This window comes from Hyposmocoma kahamanoa, unplaced genomic scaffold, assembly GCF_003589595.1.
Source record: "Hyposmocoma kahamanoa isolate Upper Pololo Valley unplaced genomic scaffold, ASM358959v1 80, whole genome shotgun sequence".
NCBI lineage: Eukaryota > Metazoa > Arthropoda > Insecta > Lepidoptera > Cosmopterigidae > Hyposmocoma > Hyposmocoma kahamanoa.
The window spans coordinates 9,714,181-9,742,088 of NW_020654051.1; the positions used below are offsets into that span (position 1 = coordinate 9,714,181).

Here is a 27,908-nt window from a genome sequence, read left to right on the forward strand (position 1 = left end):
TCAGTACAAATCGGCAATTTCATACTTTAACCCCTATTATTTGAAAAAGTTTACAAATTAAAATGAAAGATAGAAAATATAGATTTCTTTCAGTTTACATTATCCAGGCTTATGTATACTACCATTTTTTAGGTTTTCATAAATGGCAGATTTGATTTTATATCTAGAGTGTGAAGTTAAATTGTTGACAGTACCTATTTGTTTGTTTTATTTATGATACACAGTGACGGGACGAATAAGTCGTGGGTTGACGAATAACAGTTGCAGTGCCACTCAGAGCTTTAAAGCGCAAAGATCTGAGGGGCACTGCCACTCCGCCCACCCTGAGACATAAGTTGACAAGTCCCATGTGCCTGTAATTTCACCAGCACCCTTACCCTTCAGAACCGGAACGCAGTAATGGTCATATTACTGCTTGGCGGCAAGAATAGGTGATGTGGCAGTACTTCCCTAGACGAACTCTTTCACAAGGAGCTCTATTACTCTACTACTGTTTCTCTTAACCGTAATAATTTTATGTCCCGCCTTGTCGTACAAATATTGTCCTGAATTCGCCTTTGAGTAAAATGTGCCGGTCTTATAATTGCATTAATAATGCAATTCTACTAGTCTTGATATTTTTAATTATTCTTTGTATAAATTTAAATGTAAATTCGTGTTCCTACAGCTTAGTGGCTACTTTATTTTCATTAATATTTTATTTTATATTTCACAAAATATTCAATTAATACAATTGCATATTCAATCAACTTTTTCTTTTTTATAAACTATTTATCAACTATTTATTTCGAACTTACATTCAATTATTTTCTTTAAATTTCAGTACATAAATGAACAATTTGGATTTATTAATACTTAAACTTTTTTTTAAATTTTTTAATCTTAGTATGTATTGAGTGATAGGATTTCTTTAATTGAATTACACATGGTGTCTTTTTTCTTTTTTTTTCTTTTAAATATATTTATGAGTAATCTGTTGAAGTTAATATGATAGATTTCTTAGACATAGCGCTGTCACTTCTTCGATAAGTATTTCCATATCAATCGCCCATCCGCGTTATACTATGAAGCAATTAAAATTTAGATTGTTTCATAGTACACTGCACATAGTATTATTATGAAGTTGAACAAATTAAAGTGCTCGGTAACGAAAATTTACGAAATTTAATAACGTACTACTAAAATTGAACAAGTTCTAAAGGTCAAATGATATTTAAACTTTGGGAATACTTAAACTTTGAAATAGTATAATTTATGTACCTATATGACTTAAATATTCCTTTGAGTCATGTGTAACTTACGTATATATACGTACCTACGTGTTCTTATTCAAATTACCAACAAACCGTTATAAGTTATATATTATGCTTTAGATCCAAAAAATTTGATGGTTTGTCGCTTTGCATATATGGTGGAAATGTACAATAATTTGATTATTAACGCAAATATTTTTATATAAATGTACAATAATTTGATTATTACTTTTGTGTAGCTTTTATGATTAACATTGAATGCGATCGACTTGTGATTTAAAATTAGTAATTTGTATCAAACAACGTTTGGATAAAATTGATCTTTTTCAACAAAAACAACGAAGGTTATAGAGAAATAGAAAGCAAGAGCTTATAAAATTTGATAAAATCTAAACAATACAAATCAAATTGTTTTCAATTATACTTATGTTTAATATTTGCCGCACTGTCTTGTACTCAGGACGTGTGCATTTCTGTAATTAAAAAACTATTTTGTTTTGAAATAGCAACCAAATTTCCATGTAATAAGGTCCGACCAAATTTGAGTTAATGATCGTACTGGATAAAGAACGAATTTTTGAAGAATAATATATCTTGGTCATCAAAAACTTTACACAGTTTAATTTATTTACAAAAAATATTTGTTGTCACCACTCGCTTCACTCGTGGTTCAAAAAAAGATTCCTGAGCTTAGCGAGGGTTTCAAGCCACGAGACGCAAAAGAATTTTGCTGCCTAGCTAAGCACACAACTTTTGAAAATGGTAGATGACAGAAAAACAGTTGAACTATAAAACTTCAGGTATTTCAAAAGAAAAAAATTATAAAAAATTACATATCTTCAGATATTTTCTGAATTTACACCTCATCAATTTTTATTCTTGCTTGTACTTTTATTTTGTCTGATTAAGTGATTATTGAAATTATTTTAGTTCTTCGACGTATTAAATTATAAAATAATTTAAGAAACACAATTAGTTATCATTGTCAATTTAATGTGAACAATAAAAGAATAAAATATACGAACGGCTTTATATTACATAAATAATTAAATGTACGGTATATCGCGTAGTTGAACGTGTCATTATCTTTTTTTTTTTTTTCAATGAAAGAAAATGTTAGGTTAGGTAGTCCATCGTCAAGTTCGAATTTCAAAAACCTTTTCCACTCTAGCGTGCAAAAAACCGTCTATACGCTTTTGCGCGCAGATTTCTAATAAGAAAGGCTTTCCGAACTAGTGAGGTGTAAAATATTTTTTATTTTTGGAGAAAGGGAAATAATAAGGTTTGTTTTTAATTGAGCTTCTTTTATTTACTCATATTAATCTTTAATAAATTAAACATTCTTTAGTCAGTTTAACAAGTAACATTCTACACATCGATATCACAGTACAGGCCTTTGTTATAATTCCCAGAGGTATTACCACATGGAGCTCAGTAGTTATAGTTACGACCAGGGTTGTAAGCGCCGTCTCCACTGAAACGATTAAAAATGTAATGCAATCTGGTTATATTTTGCAATCGATTATAATGTGGGTATTTCATTACAACGACTTTACAATTCTACTATTAACTTACCCAGGATTTTGTCTATTGAATTCAATAGAACGTAGGATCTCAGCGGGAATCGGAGGGGGAGTGGGAATGTGAGATCCCGTAGGATGGAATCCGTTCTCATCAGCGGTGTAAGTGAGGGAGACTTGCTGACCGTCAGGTGTTCGGAAGGAGTACCCTCCTTCAGATGTCACTGCAGGACCCTCTGAACCAGCGGCGCGGGGAGCGCCACTCTCATGCGCAGAAATACCATTAGCATCGTAACTAGAAACAAAATACTTTTTGTGGTTACCTAATAAGTTGTTTATGAAAACTTTGTTAAATAAAACCCAGATCATGAAAACTTATACGTATTTCCTGAAATTGTTCGTACATCCACACACTTTATAATATCCGTACAACTGTTAGTAGTTAGTAATGGTAGTACGTTAGATCCCACGACTCTCATAAATAAAAGTTTTAGAATATTACTTCCTATTCAAAGCGTATTGTCGTATAATTGGACTCAGAAAGTCATATTTTCCGGAATATGCAAATTACTACAATATAAACTAAAGTCATCAATAAAGGATCAAAGCTTTTCCTTACCAAGTTAACATTTTTATAACACACATCTTACAAGTAATGTAATAGCTTATGGCGAAATTATACAGTATACATCTTTATCAACATAATCTATGTTATAATCATTGAATAAAAATTACGTCTAATACATGCTCATTGTTTCTTGAGTTAGGTATTCTTTTTTTTGAAAATAGCCATTATGACAAGCATACAGGTAAATCATTACGGTCTATATTTCTTACCTAAACCTATAACTGCCATCACCGTTATGGACATTCTCGAAATTGTATGGCGCACTGTAAGCACTAGCGCCAGAGCTAGCGCTGGCACTAGCGAACGCTCCAGCCCGGGAGTATGCTAGATGGTCGAGACGACCGCTAGAAACTGCAACCAGGAGGGTGGCAGAAAGGACGGTGAACTGGAATTAGAACGAAAAGTTTATGAAATTCATTTGTGGTTGCAATTTGCCGTAAACATTTCTGTTTCATTTGCAACAACTAACGAATAAAGAAACCCATAAGATAAACAAATCTTTCTGAATAACTCTGAATAATCGCCAAACCGTTTATCAAAAACGACAATTGTAGCTATTTTTCTTTAATTGTTACAAAAGTTATTGATACTACAGTTCAGACGAGAGTGCTTTGCATCAATATTAGACATCACTGATTGATGACTTTACCATCTCAGCGAGCAATAGCATTGGACCGGTAAAAAGCCCGAAACGTTGAATAAAAAAACACATATGACTGGATTCGAAAAAAGTTACATTTCCAATATGTAGCGATCGTGAAAACCTGAGAATTCAATTCCAAATTTGGATAAATTTATGATTCCAATCGCACATCTGCCTACATGTCAGTCGTTTGAAATCCTGTAGCTCTGAGTACTAAAGATTTAACAAATACATGTTTTGCAACGTACGTATACTTCTTATAATGTTTGTCGTATTTATTTTTTACTTTTCAATATAAGCATTGAGTTAAGCGAGAAAATTTGGAGCAACGATTCAACTCTAAATCATAATTAGATCTTTTTTATCTTCAAAATTCTCACCAAAATACTCATGATGGTAGATGAAGTTGATACACCGAACAATAGTACTCAAATAATGCAAAGTGCTAAGATACTGGCGTTATATACCAAACTGTTGCCCTTTAGGCGTTGCCTCACGTCGCTCCTATTATTGATACGTTGTCTTCATAGTGTTCAAATGTACAGCCGTGAGAATTTTATATCTTACAAGGTGATAGCTATGAATCCTTTCAACAAAGGTGTCTTGTTTTATCTTATGGCATGCTGCATCCGCAGAGGTGTGTTAAATCTGTAAGGTTTGAAATATAACGGCCTTCGGGTCACTTTTCAAAATTATTTACATCTGAAAACCTTCCTCAAAATTCGTTCACATATACTAAAGATTTCTTTATTATAAAGCGTAATATATTGGTTTATAATACATCAGCGAATGAATGAATGAATGGATGGAATATACTTTTTTGCACATAAAAAATTTCAATGATAACACAAAACAATAATGTAAGTATCACAGGAGTATCGTAGTATTGATCAGAGAGTAAACCAATGTAGATACAACAGGCGGCCTTATTACTAGATATATAAGAAAATAACCATTATTCCAAAAGTTTCAACAAAAACCCCTTCCATCCAACTCAAAAAGGAATTGAACAGAAGGCATTCCTTCAAAGGATAATATCCGAAACAAGTACTTTTATTTTTCAAATTTTTAACATTTCATTATATCTGGAGCGAGATGTTATCACCCCATAGAGACAAATAGATCCTACGTGAAGGAAAAGGCTCGTGCTGAGGTCAGCGAAATCTATTCTAAGGGTCATTGACAGCTGAGATTGCGTTGCAGTCCTTCAAGCCCTTCGTAAGGCAATGGAGTTTCCCTGTTCGCTCGTTATCCGGAGCGATAATTGGTAGATCGAATTTCTGTTGAAGCTGGAAGCTATAGTGGATTTATATTTGTGTCCATATTCGTATATTGAGGTGTAATATAATAAACTCGACAGAGAGAGAAGTTTCAACAAAAAAATACGGTATTTATTGATAGATCGGTCACGGAGGGGGAGCTAAATTGAAAAATTATTTCACACATACTCTGAAATGTATACGATAGAAATTCTGTAGCTTCGACACCATAAGAGAGTCCTTATTCGTTCGTTTAGTAGCAGTAGAACTCCTTGTGAAAGAGTTCGCCCAGGAGATTACTGCCACCTTACCTATTTCTGCCGCCAAGCAGTTATGCCAGCATTACTCTGTTCCGGATTTGAAGGGTAAGAGAGCTGGTCAAAGTTCAGGCACATGGAATTCGTCAACCTATATGTGACGGTGACGGGCGCAGTGGTACCCGCTACAGGCACAGGGAACTTGTCAACTTATGGCTCAGGGTGACGGGTGCAGTGGCAGTGCCCCTTGGATCTTTGCGATTTAAAGCTCTGAGTGGCACTACAAATGTAATGGACAGGACAGTTAAGGACTAAGGAAAAAAACACTAATAAATTATCTTTGCTTTTCGCTCCACCGAGTTCAAAGCAGCTATCTTGTAGCGATCAGAGCTACTAAAGGTGGCAACTTTACTCCATACACGATCGAACTTGGGCTTATAGAGACTTGAAAAGAATGCTTTGTTTTTTGGCAGCAGTTTTTGCCAAGCACTTGGTGTACTATTTATACTGGTTGACATTATTTTATTTATGCAATATTTTACGGGGAAATTTAATTCATGAATTTACTATGGAACAGCTTCACAAGACGATTGCTGTCGCTGTTATAAATATTTTTGGCTACTGTACGAAAACGATATGCAACAAAGAACTCATTAAACTAATATTAATAAGCAGGACTACTTTACGTAACAAAGTAATTTTTCCTTTTAAAAATATTGTAAAAATATGTGTGGGTATAGTTAACTCATAGTTAAAATAAAAAATACAATAAATGAAACAATAGACTACAGTTAATCCTTTGTGATATTCTTCGTACTATCTCGTTAATAAGTTATCCACAGCTTTTTGTTCTCTGCTCACAGTTTAAAGTTTTTGAAAGTATTTATTTAGATATCCTATACACATGTATTATGCTAGGTCTGAATCATATCTGAACAATCAATATGTGAACATAGTACATTATGATGTACACGGGGCCTTGGGAGATTAAACAAAAAACCAATCTGTAAAAAACTAAGCGTATACAGAAAGAAGCAGCGCTTCAAGCTCAGTGATAGAAGTACATAAACATATTTGCAAGATCGTTTACCTCTTAGAAAACAGTGAACACACGGGTGAAGTAAGAAGTGAAACGAGTATTGAATTCTAAGCACTGAATTATGCAGTGTTCATGCCAATTCACGTTTTGAATAAAATTTTTAAAATGGACCCACACGAAAGTACATAAATGTATCTTGGTATGTTATTTACAATTCTGCGCTCGGAACGAATAAAGGCACAACTACTGTGTAAAGTATGCATAATCGTCCCTTTTTTGGTTACGAGGGCAGAATTGTTCCAATATTATCAAAACATTTTGTAAATAATTATGTATATAACTTATTAAATTCAAATAAATCATTCAATACCAAATAAAAATATAATGAATTAGAAAAAAAGTTTTTAACATACAGGCACGATCATAATTATAATATTGTTACAAAACAAATCCACCTCAAAATTTTGTGGAATTATATCTACTGAGCAAGTTTTATTCAATTCGGTTAACGGAAATGCATGCCCTAATTTGCCACTTTTGAGGTGACACACTTTCGTCAAATTTGAGGTATCCCCTTTCCAACTAAAAAAGTAACGAATTCGGTTCACAAATGTCGGTGTAATTTCATTCATTTGAATTGAATTTCGGTCATTTGAAAAACAAATATAGGCGATTCTAAGTCCGGAAAAAAATTGTTTTATTTTCAATGTTAGCAGTCGCGAAAACCAAACCAAAAACCAAACCAAACCAGATAAAGTCAAAAGAAAGATAAATCGAAAGCATTACGTATACAAAAGATTTGTAGTTCTTTTTTTTCCTATAAATATGTTAATAACTTTGACCAAAATTGCTTTTCTTTGAACAACGTCAAGTTCCCTGAAGGGACAACCAGATTTGCATGATTTTATTACATATTATGAGTGTTGTGTGTAAGAATGTGTCAAACTATCAAAGTGGAGAAGAAGTACGTGTAACCACCAATTGTATTTTGTATATTTTATATTTCCACGTCGCTGAACCAAAACTTTTTCCTCTCCTCAAGTGGGCTTGTATCATTTATACTTGTATCACTTTAAACTTACTTTTAACAGCAAATTTGAACGCTATTTTAAATAACGTTAGATATACGAGTACATATAGGTACTCGTAGATTTTCTTACAGCTAACACCACACAAACAATCTGTGTTTTAATTTTTTTGTTCGTGATTTTGTCTTTTAATTATTTAGTTTTTATTATTTATTTATTATTTCTCTATTTTGTTAATTTTTTTTCAGTTTTCAGTTAAATAAATTTATTTTCTTTTTTTTTTTTCAATTTTAAAGAAAGTATTTTGACTGCTTAACTCTAGCTGTGACCTGCCCGTACCATCGATTTGTAATTTTGATAGTTAACAATCCAAAATGTTTAATTGGTTAGTACCGTAACCATGGTGGATGTCCAAACGTGTCATTACATTGTGGACTGGTAAAAAAATACTTATAAAACCCAATTAACTACTAAAATATCTTGACATATTTTTATTATTGTAATTACTGTAACAAGAGCTAATTTATGTCAGACGTTATGGTAGAGGACACGCATCGGAATCTAGTTATATGTCCAAGTGTAATGAAATTAATTTGCATACATATTTGAGTAAGCTTCATTCAGAAATTTCCTTCGGGAGACCTGGCATGCGAATACTAAAAGGCTCATTGAAACTTCCATACAATGCTTATCTATATTAGCATAGGTATTTTGTACGTGAAAATTATGCTATACAAGTATACTACACAAACAAATAATTACTTTGCAATTGTAACTAGTCAAGTTTTTAAGCGTAACATGATAGAAATTTAGAACATAAAGTGATTATATTATGGTTATAATAGCAATAGAGCTCCTTGTAAAAGAGTTCGTCCAGGGAAGTATTGCCATCTTACCTATTTCTGCCGCCAAGCCACAATGCGGGCACTACTGCGTTCCTGTTTTTTTGAAAAGTAAGGGTGCTGGTGAAATTGCAGGCACATGGGACTTTTCAACTTGTCTCAGGATGACTGGCAGCGCCCCTCAGATTTTTGCGTGATAAAGCTGTGAGTGACACTGGAACTACTATGGACAGGCGTATCGGTTACCATCAGGCGCACGACTTGTTCATCCCGTCACTTGGTATCATAAAGAAACAAGATTGTTTCCTTACAGAAGTGTTCGCCCTCAAACTTCGACAAAATAAGAGCAAATCTAAACGCAACATCTAACTTCGATATAATATTATACTAAACTACATAAGTTCGCTCCTCGAAACATCATGAACAAACAATGCAAAAATGCTGCGATACTTTTTCACTTTAACTGTTGCTTTGATATTGGCTTTCAGGCGCTGTGCCAAAACATCAAGCACCGACATCTAGGCGGTTAAACCAATTGCTAATCGAGTACGGCAGGCAATGGAAAGTTTATACGACGCCGCCGCCTTGTCTGACGCACGAAATCCACCTGTTGTACCTCTTCTACTTATATATATGATATTTGCAAATACCAAGTATTTAGTTTAATGCGTTCTTAATATGCGTTTTCTAGTTACTATGTGTTGACACAATTTTGCGGTCTTGTAGAGAGATCAGTATTGTTGTTGATTTAGGTGTTATATATGATGCTGATTTTTTACCTTGATATCAGTAGATGCTGATGGTAGATGCATACGCTGATTTTATCTATATAAAAGAAATCGTGAAAAAATTTACAGATCCCTATTAAATCCATATCAAAAACATTTTTAATGATGTTGATTTTTGTAATGATTTTGTGACATTTGGTAACAAAATCAACCTGCATGACATAACAACCTAGCAGTAACTTCATCATACAGCAATTTTCTAAAAGGTAAGAACGACAGCTGAGCTACTATCTGTTTCTGGGTTTGTAAACCAATGTCTACTAAAAGTGAATATCACTCTCCGATGCGGATACGGATATTTTAATTTATACGCATTATCCGCAGATGTAAGATGCGGATGCTAATGTCCGCAACCCTGGTTGAGATACTGAAATGGTATCTTATATTACACTATCATCACGAATGGCCATAGTAAATATACATAGTATATATGGAGTACAGTATAACTACTGTATAATGGCTCTACGCATATAAGACTAGCCAAATATTCAAGCGCGATATCATACATACGTCTTTAAGACCAACGTGGTCCCTACGTGTTAAGTGTCCCTTCGTTTAATACCACGTTATGATAGTCATTAATCACAGTGTTTTATATCAATCAATGAGTGGAGAACGTCCATCTCTATGTGTACACGAGTAGTCTGTGGGGTAAACAAACTAGCCGACACGCAGTCCAGACACCGTACGACGACCTTCGCTCCAATAGTTCAGTGTCGATTATTCTAGTACTCGTAAATTCGAATTTTAATGTACTCTTTAATTCGAGCTGGTACTAAAAATATGACTTCAATATGAACCACGAAAAAGCTTCCTTGCTATAATATGTATAACCCGACCGAAACAACCTGGATATTTTTTGAGGTCACAATACCAGACGCATTACCAGACAGCAGATGCTGTACCAGAATAATACCAGAGAGATACGTGTACCATCCTCGTGTACATATTCAATTTTTATTAAGTGAGTTTCTGGACAAACATAAGTGTGTTCGTAGTTAAATATAAACAAGCCACAACGGAACAAATACTTAAAACGTATTGACAGTGGTAATCATCAACCACGTAAGTAATATTTATCCTGTAATTGCTGAAAAAGCAAAGTGGTTTTAGCAGCGATACGCGCGTTTGTGAAACGTGGCACACTAGGGATTTGTAAGCGGTTGCATCGATGTAAACGCACGACTGCATGGATGCCGACTCATAAAGCGAATCATTGAAAATATCGAAATTGTATTGGTGCTTACGTCGCGCAAGTGTGTAAAGATAGGCGAATAGCGACTGCATCCCGACTGAATAGTTGCAGACGCGCTGCTAAAAGTCACCATGTGTAACCGCTCATAAAATCAAAAGTGTAAGCACGTGTGTAATTAAACACCTATTTGCCTATTCTGAAACTTATAGATATAGTAGATAATCTGAATGAACTCATAACGCGAGTTACACCCATTTCTAGGAACAAGAAATATTATAGTATTGTTTGCTTGAAACAAAATTGTTTACACTGTACACACCTGTATGCCTAAATGTCCCGGAACCACCAAAAACTAATGATGATCAAAAATACCTGTTACTTGCTTCATTACTTCATAGTTCAGCAGAAATGGCTTTATCAAATCGATTTTCTTGAAAACTTCGGTTAGATATTAGTTTTGGAAGGAACTACAACTTTGATTTTTATTGAATAACGTGATGTTTTACTACTATGGTATTAATTTTTTGTGAAATTACTCCATTACTTTGTTAATAAACTCCTTAAATATAAATTCCTTAAATCTGGCAGTACCCGAATCTGTGTCTGTATGCGAATCTAGGGCCACCGCTCTACTAACAGCCAGCAGATCTTACGAATTTCTCAAAGTGCTTGTTACAGATCTTTGGTATTGGGTTTTTTCAGTTTTTTATCGCCGCAAGCGCTTATCCAGACACCTGTATCTCAGTTAAGTTGATCTGTAACTCAGTGGGCAGAGTAGCCCTAGTTTGGCATACAGAAGTATTGTTAGTGTCCTGTCAGATCGAACGAATTTTTCTTTGTGTTCAGTCTTCGTATTAATAGTTTTTTTTATAATATCAAGTGATGGGACGAACAAGTCATGTGGTAAGCGACACGCCTGTCCATAACAGTTGCAGTGCCTCACAGAGCTTTAAATCACAGACATCTGTGGAGCACTGCCACTGGGCCTGTCACCCTAAGACATAAGTTGACAAGTCCGATGTGCCTGTAATTTATGGCCAAACGGTGACCATCCTGGACTGCACGCCGAGGTACCGGGTTCGATTTCCGAGCCGGGTGAAATGTTTATATGGCCTACATTTATTTCTTTCGTGAGTTTGGGTGTAATTTGTGGTAGTCTATGTGTGTGTCCATGGCACCCGCGATACAGGGTTATGAGTGCGTGAAAAAAAAATAAGTACCCTTCAAAACCGGAACGCAATATTGCTCACTTGGCGGGAGAAATAATAGGTAAGGTGGCATTCCTCTCTGGACGAACTCTTTCACAAGGAGCTTTATTGCTACTAAATTGTTAAAGTTATAACCACAGACCACATAAATTCTTCCGTGGTTATAACTATATAACTTACTTACTCTTATTCTACTTACTACACACTCCAGCCTTTTTAAGAACATTCCCAATTTGTTCTAAGAATGTTCTTCGTGGCCGTCCTCTTCCAATGACGACCTCCAACCCCCAAGTTCCAAGAAACTATATAATTTCATTGCAATTACAATTTTCCAACACAACATCAAACAGCTCAAACTAGAATGGTTTGTTACATTTTGTTGAGAACCTTTACAAAACTGTGGAAACTGTGAAGTCTCAACTAGGTACCTAATTTATGACTTCATATTTAGTTTAGGCTCACAAATATTAAGTGTTTAATGTAAATACATATTGAGTAAAGTTTATACAGTAAATAAAGCTTTATCACATACTACTTACAGTGCAGTGTGAGTACGAAAACTACGCTAAGTAAATGTTTTTCAACAAACGCGAACAAACGCTTCCGCACGTAAGCAATAAACGCTTTTTGGCGTCTCGCCAGCAAAACGATCAGGCGCATCGGATAGTACGATAAACACGGACCATTTTACTATGTATTTAACGAGGCCTTTTTCCGTTTTCCTCTTTATTCGTTTTAATGTACATCCATAGTGCGTTTGTACTCAATGTACTGTAAAAAATACTAATAAGATCTATATGACACATCGACAGCATTAGTAGAAACTGTTCAACGTCGATTTCTGAAATTGCTTTGCAGTAGACTTGGGGTAAGACGTACATGGTTAAATAATGAAAACAGAAATGTAGTAATGAAAATAGAAACCCTTGCCCGCCACCGAATGACCGGTGACTTATGTACATTGCCCAAAATAGTTATTCTATAGATTTGATGACTTGTTACTAGATAAAAACCGCATAAGGGTGACAACTTGTTCACTTCGCCGACCTCAATTAATTAAGTAATCAAGCTTTTATGAATAATAATGTTTCTGCAAATTGTCCAATGTGTTGAACATAATGATATTGGTTGTAACCATAGGTTGTAACCGTGATATACTCCTAGAGTCTTCCCACATTCAAAATTAATTAGGCGGTATGTCTTTTCTTATATGGATCGGGCAAGAGTAATTCTCCGATACATTGGCCTTACATCAGGTCTCAAAAAAGCAAAAACTGATATGTTGTAAGCATTTTTATATGCGCGTGAATGAAACATACAAAAGTTTGGCATGAATTTGGACAAATTTCCTTTTCTCCTTTTTTTAAGGTTATATAGAAGTCCGGCTTCTATCGGCTAAAACCCCACAGTGGCCTTCTCGGGTGCTCTAATGAGAAGGATCCGGGATCGACTTTGCGTACCGGGACCCCCGCATCACCTGGGAGGAGCTACGTCTTCCCCCTCTCAGTATCAAACATCCTTCTCTAACTAAACACCGGGTAGCTATCTTGATCCAATGTTTTTATTATTACTGTATTTCTAGTTCCTAGCTACTAGATTTGTAGTTATATACCTCCTGTTTTGAGATCTGATATAGGGCCAATGTACCGGAGAATGATTCGTGCCCGATCCGTAAAAGAAAAGACATACCGCCTGGGCGTTTGCCACGGTGACCAAATTCACTTACGTTTTTACCGCTAAGACACAGTAACGTAAACCAATTTAATAAATACTTACTTAATAACATACCAGAAAATTACACCGATAAATAAATACATCGACGTTGTTTTATTCCTCGTTTTGCGTCTTAGTTTGTTCTTTGTGGTTAAAACAACGTAAAGTACGGGAGAGAGGCTTACAGATACCAAATACTTTTGATTTTCTGGCAAAACTGACAGAACCCAATTTAGCCTAATCACGAATAAAGCTGTGAAAGCTAATTAAGTGTTTTCGACGCATTTTGGTATGAAATTTACCAACAAATTAATTAGAAACTCATTATAATTTAAAATGTATTTGTTTTGTACACGAGATCATTTGTCTTGTACAAACATTAAAAGTTTGTCTACCAATAATATCCAAAAAAACATTCAAATAGGTAGTAGGTTGTTTTTTCAGAGTCTACGCCAAAGCAACACTACGGTGCTCTGGATTAGAGGGTAGGAAAAGCGATTACAAGCACAGGAGACTTAAACACTTATTTCCCATTATGGGTATACCTTCTTACTACCGCAAATGACATAGGAGGCCGTAGCCATCGCATCAAATAACAGCTAAAGGCTTACAGTTTTTATACCATAAATTATCAAAATATCAAACACTGGGGGTGGCTATATAGCCACCACATATGTGTATACACTAAAATTATGAAACTCAAAGAGTGGCTAATTTGTGTATGCAATGGATATTCTGCATTCGAGATCAAATATATTTTTGTACAATATTTTTTAACTGCAATGTAGAACACGAGTTTAAGATTAATCGGGACGCTATAATACCTTCGCATTTCGATCCTTCACCTCACAGCACAGCGCATTGAAAGCAAATTTAGTCAACGTAACAATAAAAATGTAAATCGCTCGTGTTCGCCTTGACACGGAACATCATGGTGACAGCCATCGGTAAAAAACCTTTTCGATAATATGAAAGCAAAAATTGTTGAGCTGATTACCTCCTAACCTCTTAACACGTCTCTTAGTCCGAAGAAAACCATTTTAAAACACCAGGGTTATGGAATATTCAGTGATCAGAATCTAAAGGACAATCGTGTACCTACGACGTCAAAAAAATCCGAAGAAATTCAACTGTTGATCGTACTCATGCTAATTCAGCATAAAATAGTTGCGCGTATTGGAGACTGGCTGGCTGGCAGAGACTATTAACGTTAGTCAGCAATTTTCCCAATTTTAGCAACGAAGCAGACACCACCGAGCGTAATCATAATATAACGTAAATTCACCAAAATAAACACAACGCAAAAAAATATATTTAAACATGCAATAAAATTTCATCAACATGATCATATACAGCCTGGCCTCGAAGTTTCGGTGCCACTCCTCACGATGCCGTGCTAATTTCATCCAGGTTCGCCCCCAATTCCTGCGAGGACATCCGCCCATCTCGCCGCTGGACACCCGACGTTCCTGTATCCTTGGACGCCACTCTGTTATCTTCTTACTCTATCTGTCATTTTGTCTCCGTATAATCGCATCACGAAACTAAAGTGGAGCTGGGCAGGGTACCGGAGACAATAAAATTTTGTTCAAAATTATTATAAAATAATAACAAATAAAGAGCGTAAATGTAACATATAACTTGTTATTGTTTTATGTTGTTCTATTATTCTTCTGTCTAACGGTCTCTCTCCTAGTCATAGTCACCACTCCGACTTGCGGACTTCATCATATTTTACGAAGTGATGCTTAGTCAACTAAATCTGATGCGCTAGCCTCTTAATCAGACCTTTCTGTTTCACCTGTATAAGCAGCATTGGTAGGAAGGAACGAAGGTAACATTGCATGTAGTTAAGTTGTTATTACATAGTACATATAACACACAATGATAATTCACATTCTTTGTAAAACATTATTGTAACAAAATACCTACATAGGTTCATTGCATTTCAATCGCGGTCAATACACGCTGTCATTCTCGTGGCGCCGCGAGAGTGCTTTTTGGGCGTTTTCCCTCGGGTAAAACCAGAAGCAGCATAAAGGCACGTTGCGTGCGGCATTGTCAAGGGCGCCTGAGGACGGCGGCGCGTGCGGCTCTCTGCTGCGCACACGCTTAAACCCTATACACTACTCGTTTCTTCGTGTCATTGCAAAATATTTCTGTTCACAAAAGTTAGAGAATAGACTTTCATTTAACATTCGACTTCTATTTCATTAATCTAAAGATGATATAATATTGTGATCTTCAGTCGAGCTAATAATATTTCTTCGTTCATACATTTATTTAACAAACGCTTAATATACAAGTTATAATTTCGTCATATATTTTTTAATTTATTCACATTAATATTTAGTAACCTAAAACGAAGGCCTTTTCTAACATCATCTAGTGTGTTGCTGGATGCACCAAGAATTACATAACCGAGCGAATGCGCTTGGTTGCGCAAGCGCAGCGTCCGGGTGCCGTGCCGTAACGGTCCGCGGACAATCCGGAATGCCGCCGATTTGATGCGCGTTGCCTCATCGGCGCCACACATTACTCCACGAAGGTCGATCGATGATGCATTTTTGATGTAATAAGAATGTTGCTGTTGCATGGAATCAATTTAACACCCATACCACATAGACCGAAGAAACATGTTCAACAAACAGAATCTAAATGTACTTTTTTGAAAGAAGGAGCTTCAAACTTTATTTTAAAAAATGTATTTTTTATTATAGTTCTTTCACGCTTAAATATATTCAAAATGAGACGACAGACATTCAATAACTAGGCCTACAAAGGCCTAGGCTTACAAAAGCTATATCGTCTTTTAGTACAGGGTCAAGAGGAGGTCCGACATTTAAGATTTAAATTCTCTATGCCGCTTCCAAGAAGAACGGTACAAAGTTCAAAGTTTGATACTAATATGCTCTTTCCTATACCTCATGCATTAACTGGTCTAGTGCAATCACTTCCGTTCTGAGTACCTATAACAAAACTATTTCCAGGACGTCATGATTCCTGTCTTTCAAGGTAAAGGTTAATCGAATGATACAGAAGCAGTTAGAGCTCCTCATGAAAGAGTTGGTTCAGGGAAGTACAGCCACGTTGCCTATTTCTGCCGCCAAGCAAAGAGAGCGTTACTGCGTTCCGTTTTTGAAGGGAAAGGGTGTTGGTCAAGTTACAGGCACATGGAATTTGTTAATGTGCCCCTCAGATCTTTGTGATTTAAAGCTTCGAGTGGTACCGCAACTGTTGTGGACAGGCGTGTAGCTTACCATCAAGCGCACGACTTGTTCGTCCCATCACTTAATATTATCATAAAAAATACACTTTTATTCATCTTTTTTTTTTCGATCTGATATATCTGAATCACCATTTCGATACGACCTACTCATTCAAACTCGTAGGGACAAAATTACTATACGAATATAACTTTAGCTCTGACAAGGTTTACATAGAATCAGGTATCTGATCGGGACAAGCCACTCGTACGTCACGTCATGTCAAGCCACTTTCGCTAATGAGTGCGTCGGTCCACTTCCCTCCGCAATTGATGCCAGGGCGCGGTCAATTCATCACACCTGCCTTTGATCTCAAATTGGAATGGTCAGTGAACTAGTACTAATTCAGTACCTACTAAGAATTATTACTTACTGTATCCGGCCCTCGGACTAAAAATCATAATTTCTTTAGGTTTTAAATAAGTTTATTAAATGTTCTTTAGGATTGTTGAAGCGACTCACTGTATGTGAAGCAGGAAAAACTGTTTTGTTAGATCGAATGGGCTCGATCAAACAAATTATCACATTCTTTAGACATATAAGGATATGTCTAAAGAATGTGCTAATTTATTACAAGTCTTATATCCAACTTTACCCGACCATACAAAATCCTGAAAACAAGCTAAAATAAAAATTTTACGTCTTGTTTAAGAAAAAAATATCTAACTTTGCACATAATTTTTATATGGAGATGTTTCTATTGCAGTACTACAGAGAACCTGCATAATATTGATTTTCAACTGAAGTCCGATTGTTATTAAATCACCTATATTTCAAAACTAGAAAATTACACAACTGCCCTGTCAGTCGCCATCGGGGCCTTGTCTACGTAGGATTTATGTTCCTATTTTGTTCTTACTTTATTTATATTAATTTTCAGCTCGAGGATTGCGAGACGCGAGAGGCGACTCCCCACGCCTGACTTCCTAAAATTGAGCCTCTCGTTGAAATACGTCGCCTACGGGCGCGTTCCCATTATGTCGTAACGTTTTATTTATCGTTGGACGACAGTTGCGGCTTACCTGTTCCCGTATCACGACTATGTGTTGTGACTGTGTCGTGGACGTTTATTTTATCATTGAACGGCTGTCATGTCTAGCTGTTCCCACTAGATCGTGACGACAATTTATCGGTCCACGGCAGCCGCCTTGTCATTTGCACGACAGAATCGTTTGAAGCTGCTATTATCTGTCGTCATATTTTTATCGTGACATTTTATTTGTCGTCGAACGACTGTCGTTCTAACTCTTCCCATTGTCATGACAGTCTATCGTCGTAACGTCAAAATAGTCGTGAACGACAGTTAATCATGTTGTTCTATGTGTGAGCAAGTTCTTTTAAATATGCAAGTCACGACACTTTAAACTGTAAGACTATCTGTTGTCACCACATAATGGGAAAGCGCCCTTAAGTGCGTTTGCAAAAATTTCCCTGCTTGTCGATAAAAAATCAAATTAAGTGATATCACTTTAGACGACTGATCGGTAGGGTATTTATTCGAATAACTGTCATATTTAACTTGACATGTTGGCTGCTATTGAGTTATGTCAGTGTTGAAGCCGGTGTGCGATTACGGTCACATTGATTAAACTCTATTACGCATTCGTAAGGCAGATTCTAATGAGTAGAATGAATAAGAAACTCTAGTGGTTGCTCTTTGTAAATAAACATTTGTACACATTTGTCATTAACAATATTACTTTGAATATTTTTTTTTAATATCATTTCCTTTGTATGAACGACGTGCATGAAAGCTACTTGTTTATGATATCAAGTGATGGAAGGAACAAGTCTTGCGCCTAGAGGTAAGCGACACGCGTACCTCTAGGCGCTTCAAAGACATTCAAAGTTTAAAATTGCAAAGATCTGAGGCACTACCACTGCGCCCGTCACCTTGAGACATAAAATTGATTTAAAGTCCCATGTGCCTGTAATTTCACCAGCACCCTGACCTCTCCAAGCCAGAACGATGATGTACTATTGTGATAGGTGATTGTTTCCATCATGGTTTTTGTTTCCGTGACTTTGCAGGAGAAAAAAATTCAATACCAATTGGCAAGTGTTTATTTAACATTTTATATATGAATATCAATATAAAATGTTTGGCTCATATATACAATATATATATATATATATTATGACACCAAGTGACACGACGAAGTCGTGCGCCAGGTGGTAAGCAACACGTCTGTCCATAGCAGTTGCAGTGATCAGAGATCATAAAAGCTATCTCAAGTTTTGCTTTGAAGAAATAAATGACGATATTATAAAGGGATTCGCGTTAAGTTTCTGCATCTCGATGTCCTTGGCATAATATCCCTATCTCATAGCGTCTTAGAACTAGTGAATATTATAATGTTACCTGTGCATTTCATAGCGGTATGATGCAGGCACCTACGAGACCGAGCAATAGATTACACATATGCAAATAGACAGGTCATAAATTGGTATAAGATATGGGATCGCCATGGAGTACCGTTAATAGAATCTTAGCCTGTTTAATGCGCGAGTTAGTCATACTTGGTCACGGTTCCCGTAACTAGAGAAGGAAATAAAAGCTTGGAGGTTAAAGAAGTAACTTTAATCGTATCAGCTTTAAATCGCTTTACTATAAACTAGCAAACTGTATTTGACCTCTAGTTTAGTTTCTCTAGTGTAATGGAGTGGTCATGCGACAGATCGATTCACCTAAAAAGATACAGTAAGAAACTTTGAACGTCACTACTATAGTACAATAAGACAAGTAGTGTAACTCCGTCCAAACGTAGAAGCGCCACTGTGTACGGTCGCATTCATTCGCATAATCTCGCCGTGCTCTCATATTGCACAGCGCGCGTCTCACACGCTATTCAGTATAGAATTGAAGCGTTCCGTCCATGTTTAAATATTTAAGATAATTTGCTAACAAATTTACAATATTTTGATTTATAGATGTATAGTTATGCATATACATACATACTACAAAATCGCATTTCACCTCTCTTTCATGATTATAATCCCATAATCGAAATACTAAGAATGTTATTTCAATATAGCACGAGAATATACTGTGATAAATACCTTTTAGGCCGACTTCAAAAAGGAGGAGGTTATTTTTTATTTATTATTTATATATTATATATTTTTATTAATTATTTTTATTTATTTTATTAAACAATGAAATAATAATTTGTGAACCGATTTTGATGATTCTTTTTTGTTGGAAAGGGGGTACCTCAGTATTGGTTGCATTTAAATTTGAAAAAATATTCCATTTCTAAAGGTGGCAAACTATCGGATGAATCTGGTTTCGCACACTTTCCCGTAACTGATTTCAATAAAACTTGGTAAATAGATGTAATTCCACGAACTTTTGAGGTCGGCTTTTTTTTATTTCAAATTATATTTACAACCTGTAGGTACAACTAAAATAACAAGTGACAACCCTACGCTTCAGGAGACATGTATTGATGCGCCAAACAGGCATGAGTTACGCTACTTGTCTTATTATACTATGTTACTGCCCAGCAACTCTGAGACTATCAGACGATGGATATTTTCTGCTGTCAGTCTTGATAAGTACGATAGCGATCGTAAGTGTTGATTGCCACGTTAAACCCAAAGCAAAAGTGCTGACTATATCTAAAACGAGATTTATAATCTCGCTTTCTGGTGATATTTAGAAAACATATAAGGCGGTAGTATTCTTTACCACAAAACTCACATGAATTTCGCCGTTATGCTGAGTCTCATATGTGTACACATTTAGCCAACGTAAACTTCAAGAAACAAATGCAAATCAGGCGCCGGTATTATGTAAAATCTCTAAACAAGAAGAAACGGAACGGCGCTTGCGTTTTCCGCTTTACTATTTGCGATGAATATGATAAACTATGGCTATAAAACAAATTTTGCGACTTCGTTGGATTTCGCAATCGCTTGATTCCGAAATACAATTGAAAATGAGATGAAAATGTACTAATTTACTTGCCATGACAAATTGTAATAAATTGGAAATCTAGAAACAAAGGAAATGTGGATTTTTTTTCGATTATCTGCGAGATAGGCTTTGCCTAGTGCAGGAATCGTAAGAAATTCTCTGTACGGAATAAACGCTACAATTGAGTCGTGTTTCCTGGTTCCATGTCATGATTTAAATTGTAATGTGCCTATACTTTTTGTAAATAAATTTTAATTTTTTTATTTTTGTTTTGTAAATGTTTTAACAGTAGAACTCCCAATCAAAAAGAGGTCGCCCAGGAAAGTACTGCCACCTTACCTATTTCTGCCATCAAGTCGTAATGTGAGCAATATTGTGTTCCGGGATTGAAGGGTAACGGTGCTCGTGAAATTACAGGCACACGGGTCTTGTTAAACTATGTCTCAGGGTGACGGGAGCAGTGGCCCTCAGATCTCAGTGATTTAAAGCTCTGAGTGGCACTGCAACTGTTATGAACACAAAAGTCGCTTACCACAAGGCGCACGACTTGTTCGTCAAGTCGCTTTGTATACAAAAAAAATCTTTGTTTTGTTCACGTATCATGTATTGTATAATGTTTACTGTCATTGCATTACAAAAAGCCTTGCCACAATACAAAACGGCGCTGTTTTCTAAAAGCAAAAGTCAATAACACATTGTTATTTCCATACAATTCAAATTAAAGAGCTCTCGTTTGAATTATATTCATGCAATACAGTTTAGTCCATTGCTCTATCACTAATGGACGAAACTTCATTATGACTACTAGGGAAATAAAAACTTGCTTGTCATATAAGTAAATAACAGCAATTTGGAGTCAAGGAAAATTCATCATAAGCAAAGTAAATAACTCTACAATTAATGCGAGCTTTACAAAACACGTGTAATCTCTTCATGTCACTGTGATTCAGTATTTATAATTTACTTCACGTTAAAGCAACTACTAACAACTGCGCCGAAGTTTCTGGAGTTAGTAACGTACCAAAACACCGCCAGGAAGGCGCCCTTACTTTCCACACAGATGCCTCTGCATCTGGGGTAGATCCCTCGATACTACGTCAAAGAATAATAAAGACCTTACCTTCTAACCTTCACCTACATATATTTCATTTCATGGTTGTTCGTACGTTTCACGTCGCAATTTAAGGACTAATTTGAAGACAGTGGTAAAGAAAATTATTAAAATGTATTAAGATATCTCATCGCTTTCTTAAACTTTAAGGCAAAGGTTTTGCACCTGTAGGCAGAATCTATATGCTAAATTGCGAGTTAAATGCATTTCTTCCTGCAAACATTTGAACTCTTCTTATTAACTCCGAACTTTATTTAGAACCTATTGCATCTTGGTGGTACACTCACTCATAATCAATTTATAAATGCAGATATTTTTTGGACTGCAACTTTGAACGCTACGTACCTAAATGGTGTGAAGATGTCAATAAAAAAAACAACATTTGTCCGTAAGTACAATCAAGAGCATGTCAAGCTAGACTGTTTGAACCGTTCTTATTGGAAGCGGCATAGACTTCAAGTTTGATGTCGTCTTAACCCCACCATAGATGTGAAACTGCGGCTCATCATATAATATAAACTGTTCCCATACATTTTCTACATAAGTTTTGATTATAGTGACCCTCATTTGACTGTCTCTTGTTTTTACATTGTGGCGTCATTTTAGAAATTGGTTGTCTACACCACCATGGATTTAGCTCGTGAAAATTTTCGTAGTATGATTTTCTACGACTTTAACTGTAATTTAACAGCTCAGCGGAGCTTCGCTCGGCTTCAAACTGCTTTTAGCGATGAAGCACCATGCAAGATGGCTATTTATAGCTGGTTTGCAGAATTCAAACGCGGTCGTGTGAATCTCAATGACGAATTTCGTGAAGGTCGCCCGTTCACTGCTGTGAACAACAAAAACATTGATGCTGTGCGCCGTATGATCGAAACACACAGGCATGTGACATAACATGAGATTCGGGCAACTTTAGACATTGGCATGAGTCAAGCACAATCAATACTACACAAACATTTGGGTGTGAAAAAGCTGTGCTCTCGATGGATCGCACACAATTTGGCTGAGGCTCAAAAAACGGATCGCGTCACTTGGTGCAACGCCATGCTTACCAGATTCAACGAAGGGGCGTCAAATTTGGTGTGGAACTTAGTAACAGGTGACGAAACTTGGATTTATAGTTACGATCCCAAAACAAAGCAGCAACCGAGCGTATGGGTCTTTCGAGATGAGCCGAAACCAACCAAAGTGGCGCGCGTGCAAAGTGCCTCTAAGCGGATGATTGCTTCTTTTTTAATAAAACTGGACCCGTGGATGTTGCTTTGGAGAATCGTTGTACCGTGAATAGTGATTGGTACACGACCATTTCATTGCCGGAAGTTATTGACAAACTCCGTAAAAATAACCGTAAACGTCGTATCATCTTGCGCCACGATAATGCCAGTTCTCACACGGCCAGACAGACAAATGAATTTTTTAAGGTGAATAACGTTGACCTTGTGACTTTTATTTATTTCCAAAAATTAAGAACCAGTAACGCGGCCAACGATTTTCATCACCTGAAGAGGCTGTCGAAGGATATGAAAAATATGTTTCAGAGATTGTCACGGAGGAGTGGTATAAATGTTTTCAAAATTGGTTCATTCGTATGAAAAAGTTCATTAACGCTAACGGAGAATATTTTGAGAAACAATAAATTAGTGGAGTAATTTCACAAAAAATAATTGAATATCAATTCAATAAAAATTTAAATAATACAGTGAATAGCGACATCTCTCGCCAGGACTGGTAGCTGTAAAGGTACTAACTGGGTGATAAATCTGTAATAGATTTCTCATAGATGGCGCTACGACTAAAAAGTCGTTGAAAGACCAAGTACAAAGACACGACGCAAGCACATATAAAAATTCGTGAGGTCCGTTGGTTCGTTCCGTGGCTTAATTGGTATAGCGTCTGGCACGGTACGCAAGAAGACGTCGGTTCGAATCCGACGGTTCGAATCCGATGTTCGATCTTTGTATTAATAATTATAACAATAAATTCATTAGTATTTGTTACTTATTCCGAAAACTTATAGTGCGCCCCACGTATTATTTACTTGATACTTTGTGGACACAATTCGAAACAAATGCAAAAGTCTTGCATAATAAACGTTAAATAAATATAGTATTTTTTATTTTATTTTTCAACTTTTTGTAACTTAATAATAATTTCAAGCAGTAACTCTTTGGAATCTTCAGATATTTTATTAGTGTACATATCGTAACATTAAAAAAGGGAGTACTTATTAATATACCCGTAACCTGGATAATTTATGACTGTTTATTTTAATAATATACAGGTAAGGTACACTAAAAGCTTAAATACTAGAAAGTAAAACAAGGATTTTTAAATTATATGAATAAAATTGAGTCCCCGCGGCAAGGTGCCCAAGATGCTGGCAGCGTTCCCCCTTTGTATGGCTAATTGCATTGTCGCCAAAATAGTAAATTTGCATAATAGTTTGTACATCAATGTGCAGTGACGGGGGTAAACACACAATAAAAAAAACCCGATCTCAAAAATTTGTGGAATAACGGCCATTTGCCAAATTTTATAAAAATCGGTAAACGGAAAGTGGGTGAAATCCAATAAACCAATCAGGTTAATCATTAAAAAAAATCAGTGGAATTGAGAACCTCCCCCTTTTTTTGAAGTCGGTTAATAAAGACAAATCAAATTGTCCTATAATCGAACTAAATATATCTACTTAATAAAATAACTTTGTTTTTTAATAAGTATTATGTCTCCTTTTGTTTTTACAGATAATGAATTTGAATAAATTCGGAAAGTTTCCTTCCGGTATCGTCTTCTTTGGATTGCAGGTTAAGTACGACCGCCAACACGTTATTATAGCCAATTTTCTATGCCCGGAAGAGGAATTTAAAAAGGTTGCGACTAAGTTTCATTCTATTTTAAACTGCCTCTGTGGCCGAACGGTTACCATGCCGGCCGGACTACCACGCAGAGGTCCCATTATTATTATTGTTTAGATATTTAGTAGTCAAACTCAAAGACGTTTTGTATGCATGATCAAGAAAAATATTTTTTTATTTTTTATTTTTTTTTTGTAAAGCAAGGCTTAAAGCAGACGAGCTATATGAGAGGAGGTAGTTACCATCACCCATGGACTTCTGCAATATCAGATAAGCTGTCTGTTAGTTACCAGCCTTTGAGGGCCCTCAAAGGCTGGTAACTGTCGACACGCTTTTTAAAGAACCCATCGTAGCTAAATGGTAATACTTCATTAGGGAAACCATTCCACATCTTGCAGGTTCGAGGAAGGATCGAACGTGATGCCCGCGTGGTCTTACAGTGTAAGACATCAGTGATGGGCACTGATAAATGATAGATAAGTGACAATTTAAAACCATTCCATACACAAAATACATGAAACAAAAAAAAACAAAATTATCTACAGAATATAAAAAAAACCTAAATGATTTGTGTGTGGGGGAAGACAGAAGTCGCTCAGCGCTAATTTTCAGTCTGCCTCCGACTTTAGTATACGCATTTGCATTTTGGGCCTGTCCGTAAACTTACTGAACTAATCTATTACAATAATATACTTACTAATAAAAAAAATATAAAAAAGTAAACATTTTAAAAACCTACAATTGTCTAATAATAAAATCTAACTTATTAAAAATAAAAGTAATAAAAAGAATTCCTATTATTTAAAACATTATTTACTATTTATTATTTTACAGTATTTCAGACATTCCGATATGGTATACATATTTATACCGTTGTACGCAGATAGGTTCCAAAGCAAAGCAAAAGCAAAGTCTTATTGAAATCGGTTACCGGAAAATTCGCGAAACCGGATTCATCCCCTAGTTTGCGACTCTTAGGATCGTGTTCCAGAAGTCTACTCAATGCTCAAGTCAGGACTTGAGTATTGCAGTGAGCACTGAAAATCATACTCAAGTCTTTGCCATTAGGGTCGTATTTCCAGTGCTTGAAATCATACTCAAGTCTGCTCAAATCCTGACTTGAGCATTGAGTACAGTTCTGGAATACGACCCTTAGAGGTGGAATATTTTGTTCAAATTTAAGTGGGACCAGTATTGATACCCTCTACCAATAACAGTACCCTGTTTCCAACAAAAAAATTATCAAAATCGGTTCACAAATGAGTTATCGCGTAACATACTTACATACAACAAAAGAATACAGTCGAATTCACAACCTCCTTTTCTGAAGTCGGTTAAAAATTAACATTTTACTGTTACTGTATTAGATGATTCTGTCTCATTTCTGTTAAATACCTAAAACACTATAAAAATATTGTTTCATGTACATTTAGTCTAATTTATTTTATTTATTTATTTATACTAATACTATAGAAGTCTATGTAAATAGGCCAATGTGGTGGAACCTCTTCCAGGGAATTGAGTCGTAACAAACTGACTATAACGTAATGTATAGTCGATCACACGAATCGTTTGATTGTTTCCTGCGACTCGCCGGAACGTCGTCGTTTCGTATTCAAATTAGTTCCAACATGCGTGTACAGGAAGCTGAAAATCACGATATTGCCAATTTTGATGTCGGTCTCTGTATTTTGCAACTAATCTTTTGATGAAATTAAATTTCAAGATTGGACTATTTTTAGTTCAATCGACATTTTTAAAATAAACACTCCTTCGGCATGGTACAAGTTGATCAAATATTTACTGCTAATTTCTTTCACAATTTGTGTCAAATTAAAGTTTATTATATAAAAATAAATTGTCAGGCAACTACAAAAATTATCTTGTCAGATCAACGATTTCAGTGTTTTACTAACTTTTGACCTTCTCGCGCAACGTATAGCGTCCCAAAAATACCCAAAATGAAACAGCCTGTATGTTCTAATGGCACGTTTTTATTTGTAAATCACTCCACAGTTATACAATTTCCGTGAACAACTCAATAGCGCATTCTAGAAAATTGTATAAAAGGTTCAACGCCATCTAGTGACATCTTACCTAAACTAAAGTTATGTATAATATTAATAGAAGTATTAACACGCAATATGTAAGTAACTTTTGTTTTCAAACCAATTTTCGTAACTTTTGAGGAAATTAAGATTCTTTTATTCAACATATTTGTTATTGGAAATCCTAAATAATTTATAAACGCATTCAAATTAGACAAAAAAGTAACTGACAGATGGCGCAAAATAGATGAAATCAATCAATTAATGGTCATGGTTTTTCTTGAGCGTACTAATTTTTTATTTTTAGGATTTAGGCGTACCTATGTCGTTCACAGCTAGGATTTTAAATTAAAAAAACGAACATGTAATATGTACCTTTTGCAACAAAAATGTAACTTTCCAGATAACGAAAAGTGGTTTTCGACTCAAGGGCCCTGGCAACACTGACGAAACTAACTTTTGGGGCAATACCCAGAACACTTAGACCAAAACCAGCTAGAAAAGTCGGTTCCCCAAATTAGTTCTATCAACACACGACTTCTACATCTAGCGGCCACAATGGTAACCGGTGAGCTACCGAGGTTGTCAAACCTCACCGGTACTTTAAAACGAGGCAACACTTGCTAAATATTCATATTCATGTTCTTTATTTGCAAGTTACATGATTATATAACAGGTGTTCTTATGCTAATGGTACTTGACATGTAACACCCCGTGGGGGCACTGCAACATTCTGAGGGTACTATGTCCTTACTTTACTAGCTACATTATTAAAATAAAATTAAGAATAATTAGTAAATAAACTCTACATTATTAAAATAAAATTAGGAATAATTAATAATAAAACTAAACAGAATTTTAGGCAATGTCAACAATAGATATTACTTAGTACTTTCTTTTACATTCCTATTCACTTATGCCTGGTTATTTGACATAATACTTACAAATTTTATATTATTTTCAAAAAGAATTTTTTATAGAATAAAAAGCTTTACTTTGAAGATAGCTCTTGAGATGGTTTACAAAGCCCTTATGTGTGTGTTATACAGTGGTGCCCAGAATGGTATACGAGTATATCGAGAGTACTGAAAGAACGTTAAATAATAAACACATTACTAAATAAGACGCCTTTATACTAGAGGCAGTTTCAAAATTGTGTACTTAATAGTAGACCCCAATAAAAAGTATTTTTACATAGCAAAATTCGTAAACCTTTTTTAATAAATAATTTACCTCTATGAAATATTATACGTGTGTTTCTTTGAGCGTTTCTACTGATTATCGCATTCCGATCTACGGAAGTATTTTATATTGTTACATTCATAGCCGGTTT

At 35.6% G+C, this 27,908-nt stretch overlaps 1 protein-coding gene across 1 annotated transcript; it reads right to left on the reverse strand.

The window, feature by feature from the left end:
• Positions 1 to 2,550: 2,550 nt before the first annotated feature.
• LOC113233965 (pupal cuticle protein 20-like) lies at positions 2,551 to 15,909 on the reverse strand. The gene is made up of 4 exons (XM_026469202.1): positions 15,754 to 15,909; positions 3,611 to 3,786; positions 2,829 to 3,068; positions 2,551 to 2,727 (listed from the first exon to the last, which is right to left on the reverse strand). Exons 1-4 carry the CDS (start codon positions 15,907 to 15,909, stop codon positions 2,685 to 2,687), a joined length of 615 nt encoding a protein of 204 aa, XP_026324987.1. The 3' UTR covers positions 2,551 to 2,684.
• Positions 15,910 to 27,908: the final 11,999 nt, after the last annotated feature.

What these genes read in the sequence shown, in the direction of transcription:
- LOC113233965 (XM_026469202.1), bottom strand. Translation starts at nt 15,909, where the DNA reads ATGTGTGGCGCCGATGAGGCAACGCGCATCAAATCGGCGGCATTCCGG. An exon ending in GATGGCAGTTATAGGTTTAG is followed by an intron (nt 3,069 to 3,610) that starts GTAAGAAATATA and finishes TTTTGTTTCTAG; the next exon opens with TTACGATGCTAATGGTATTT. An exon ending in TTCAATAGACAAAATCCTGG is followed by an intron (nt 2,728 to 2,828) that starts GTAAGTTAATAG and finishes TAATCGTTTCAG; the next exon opens with TGGAGACGGCGCTTACAACC.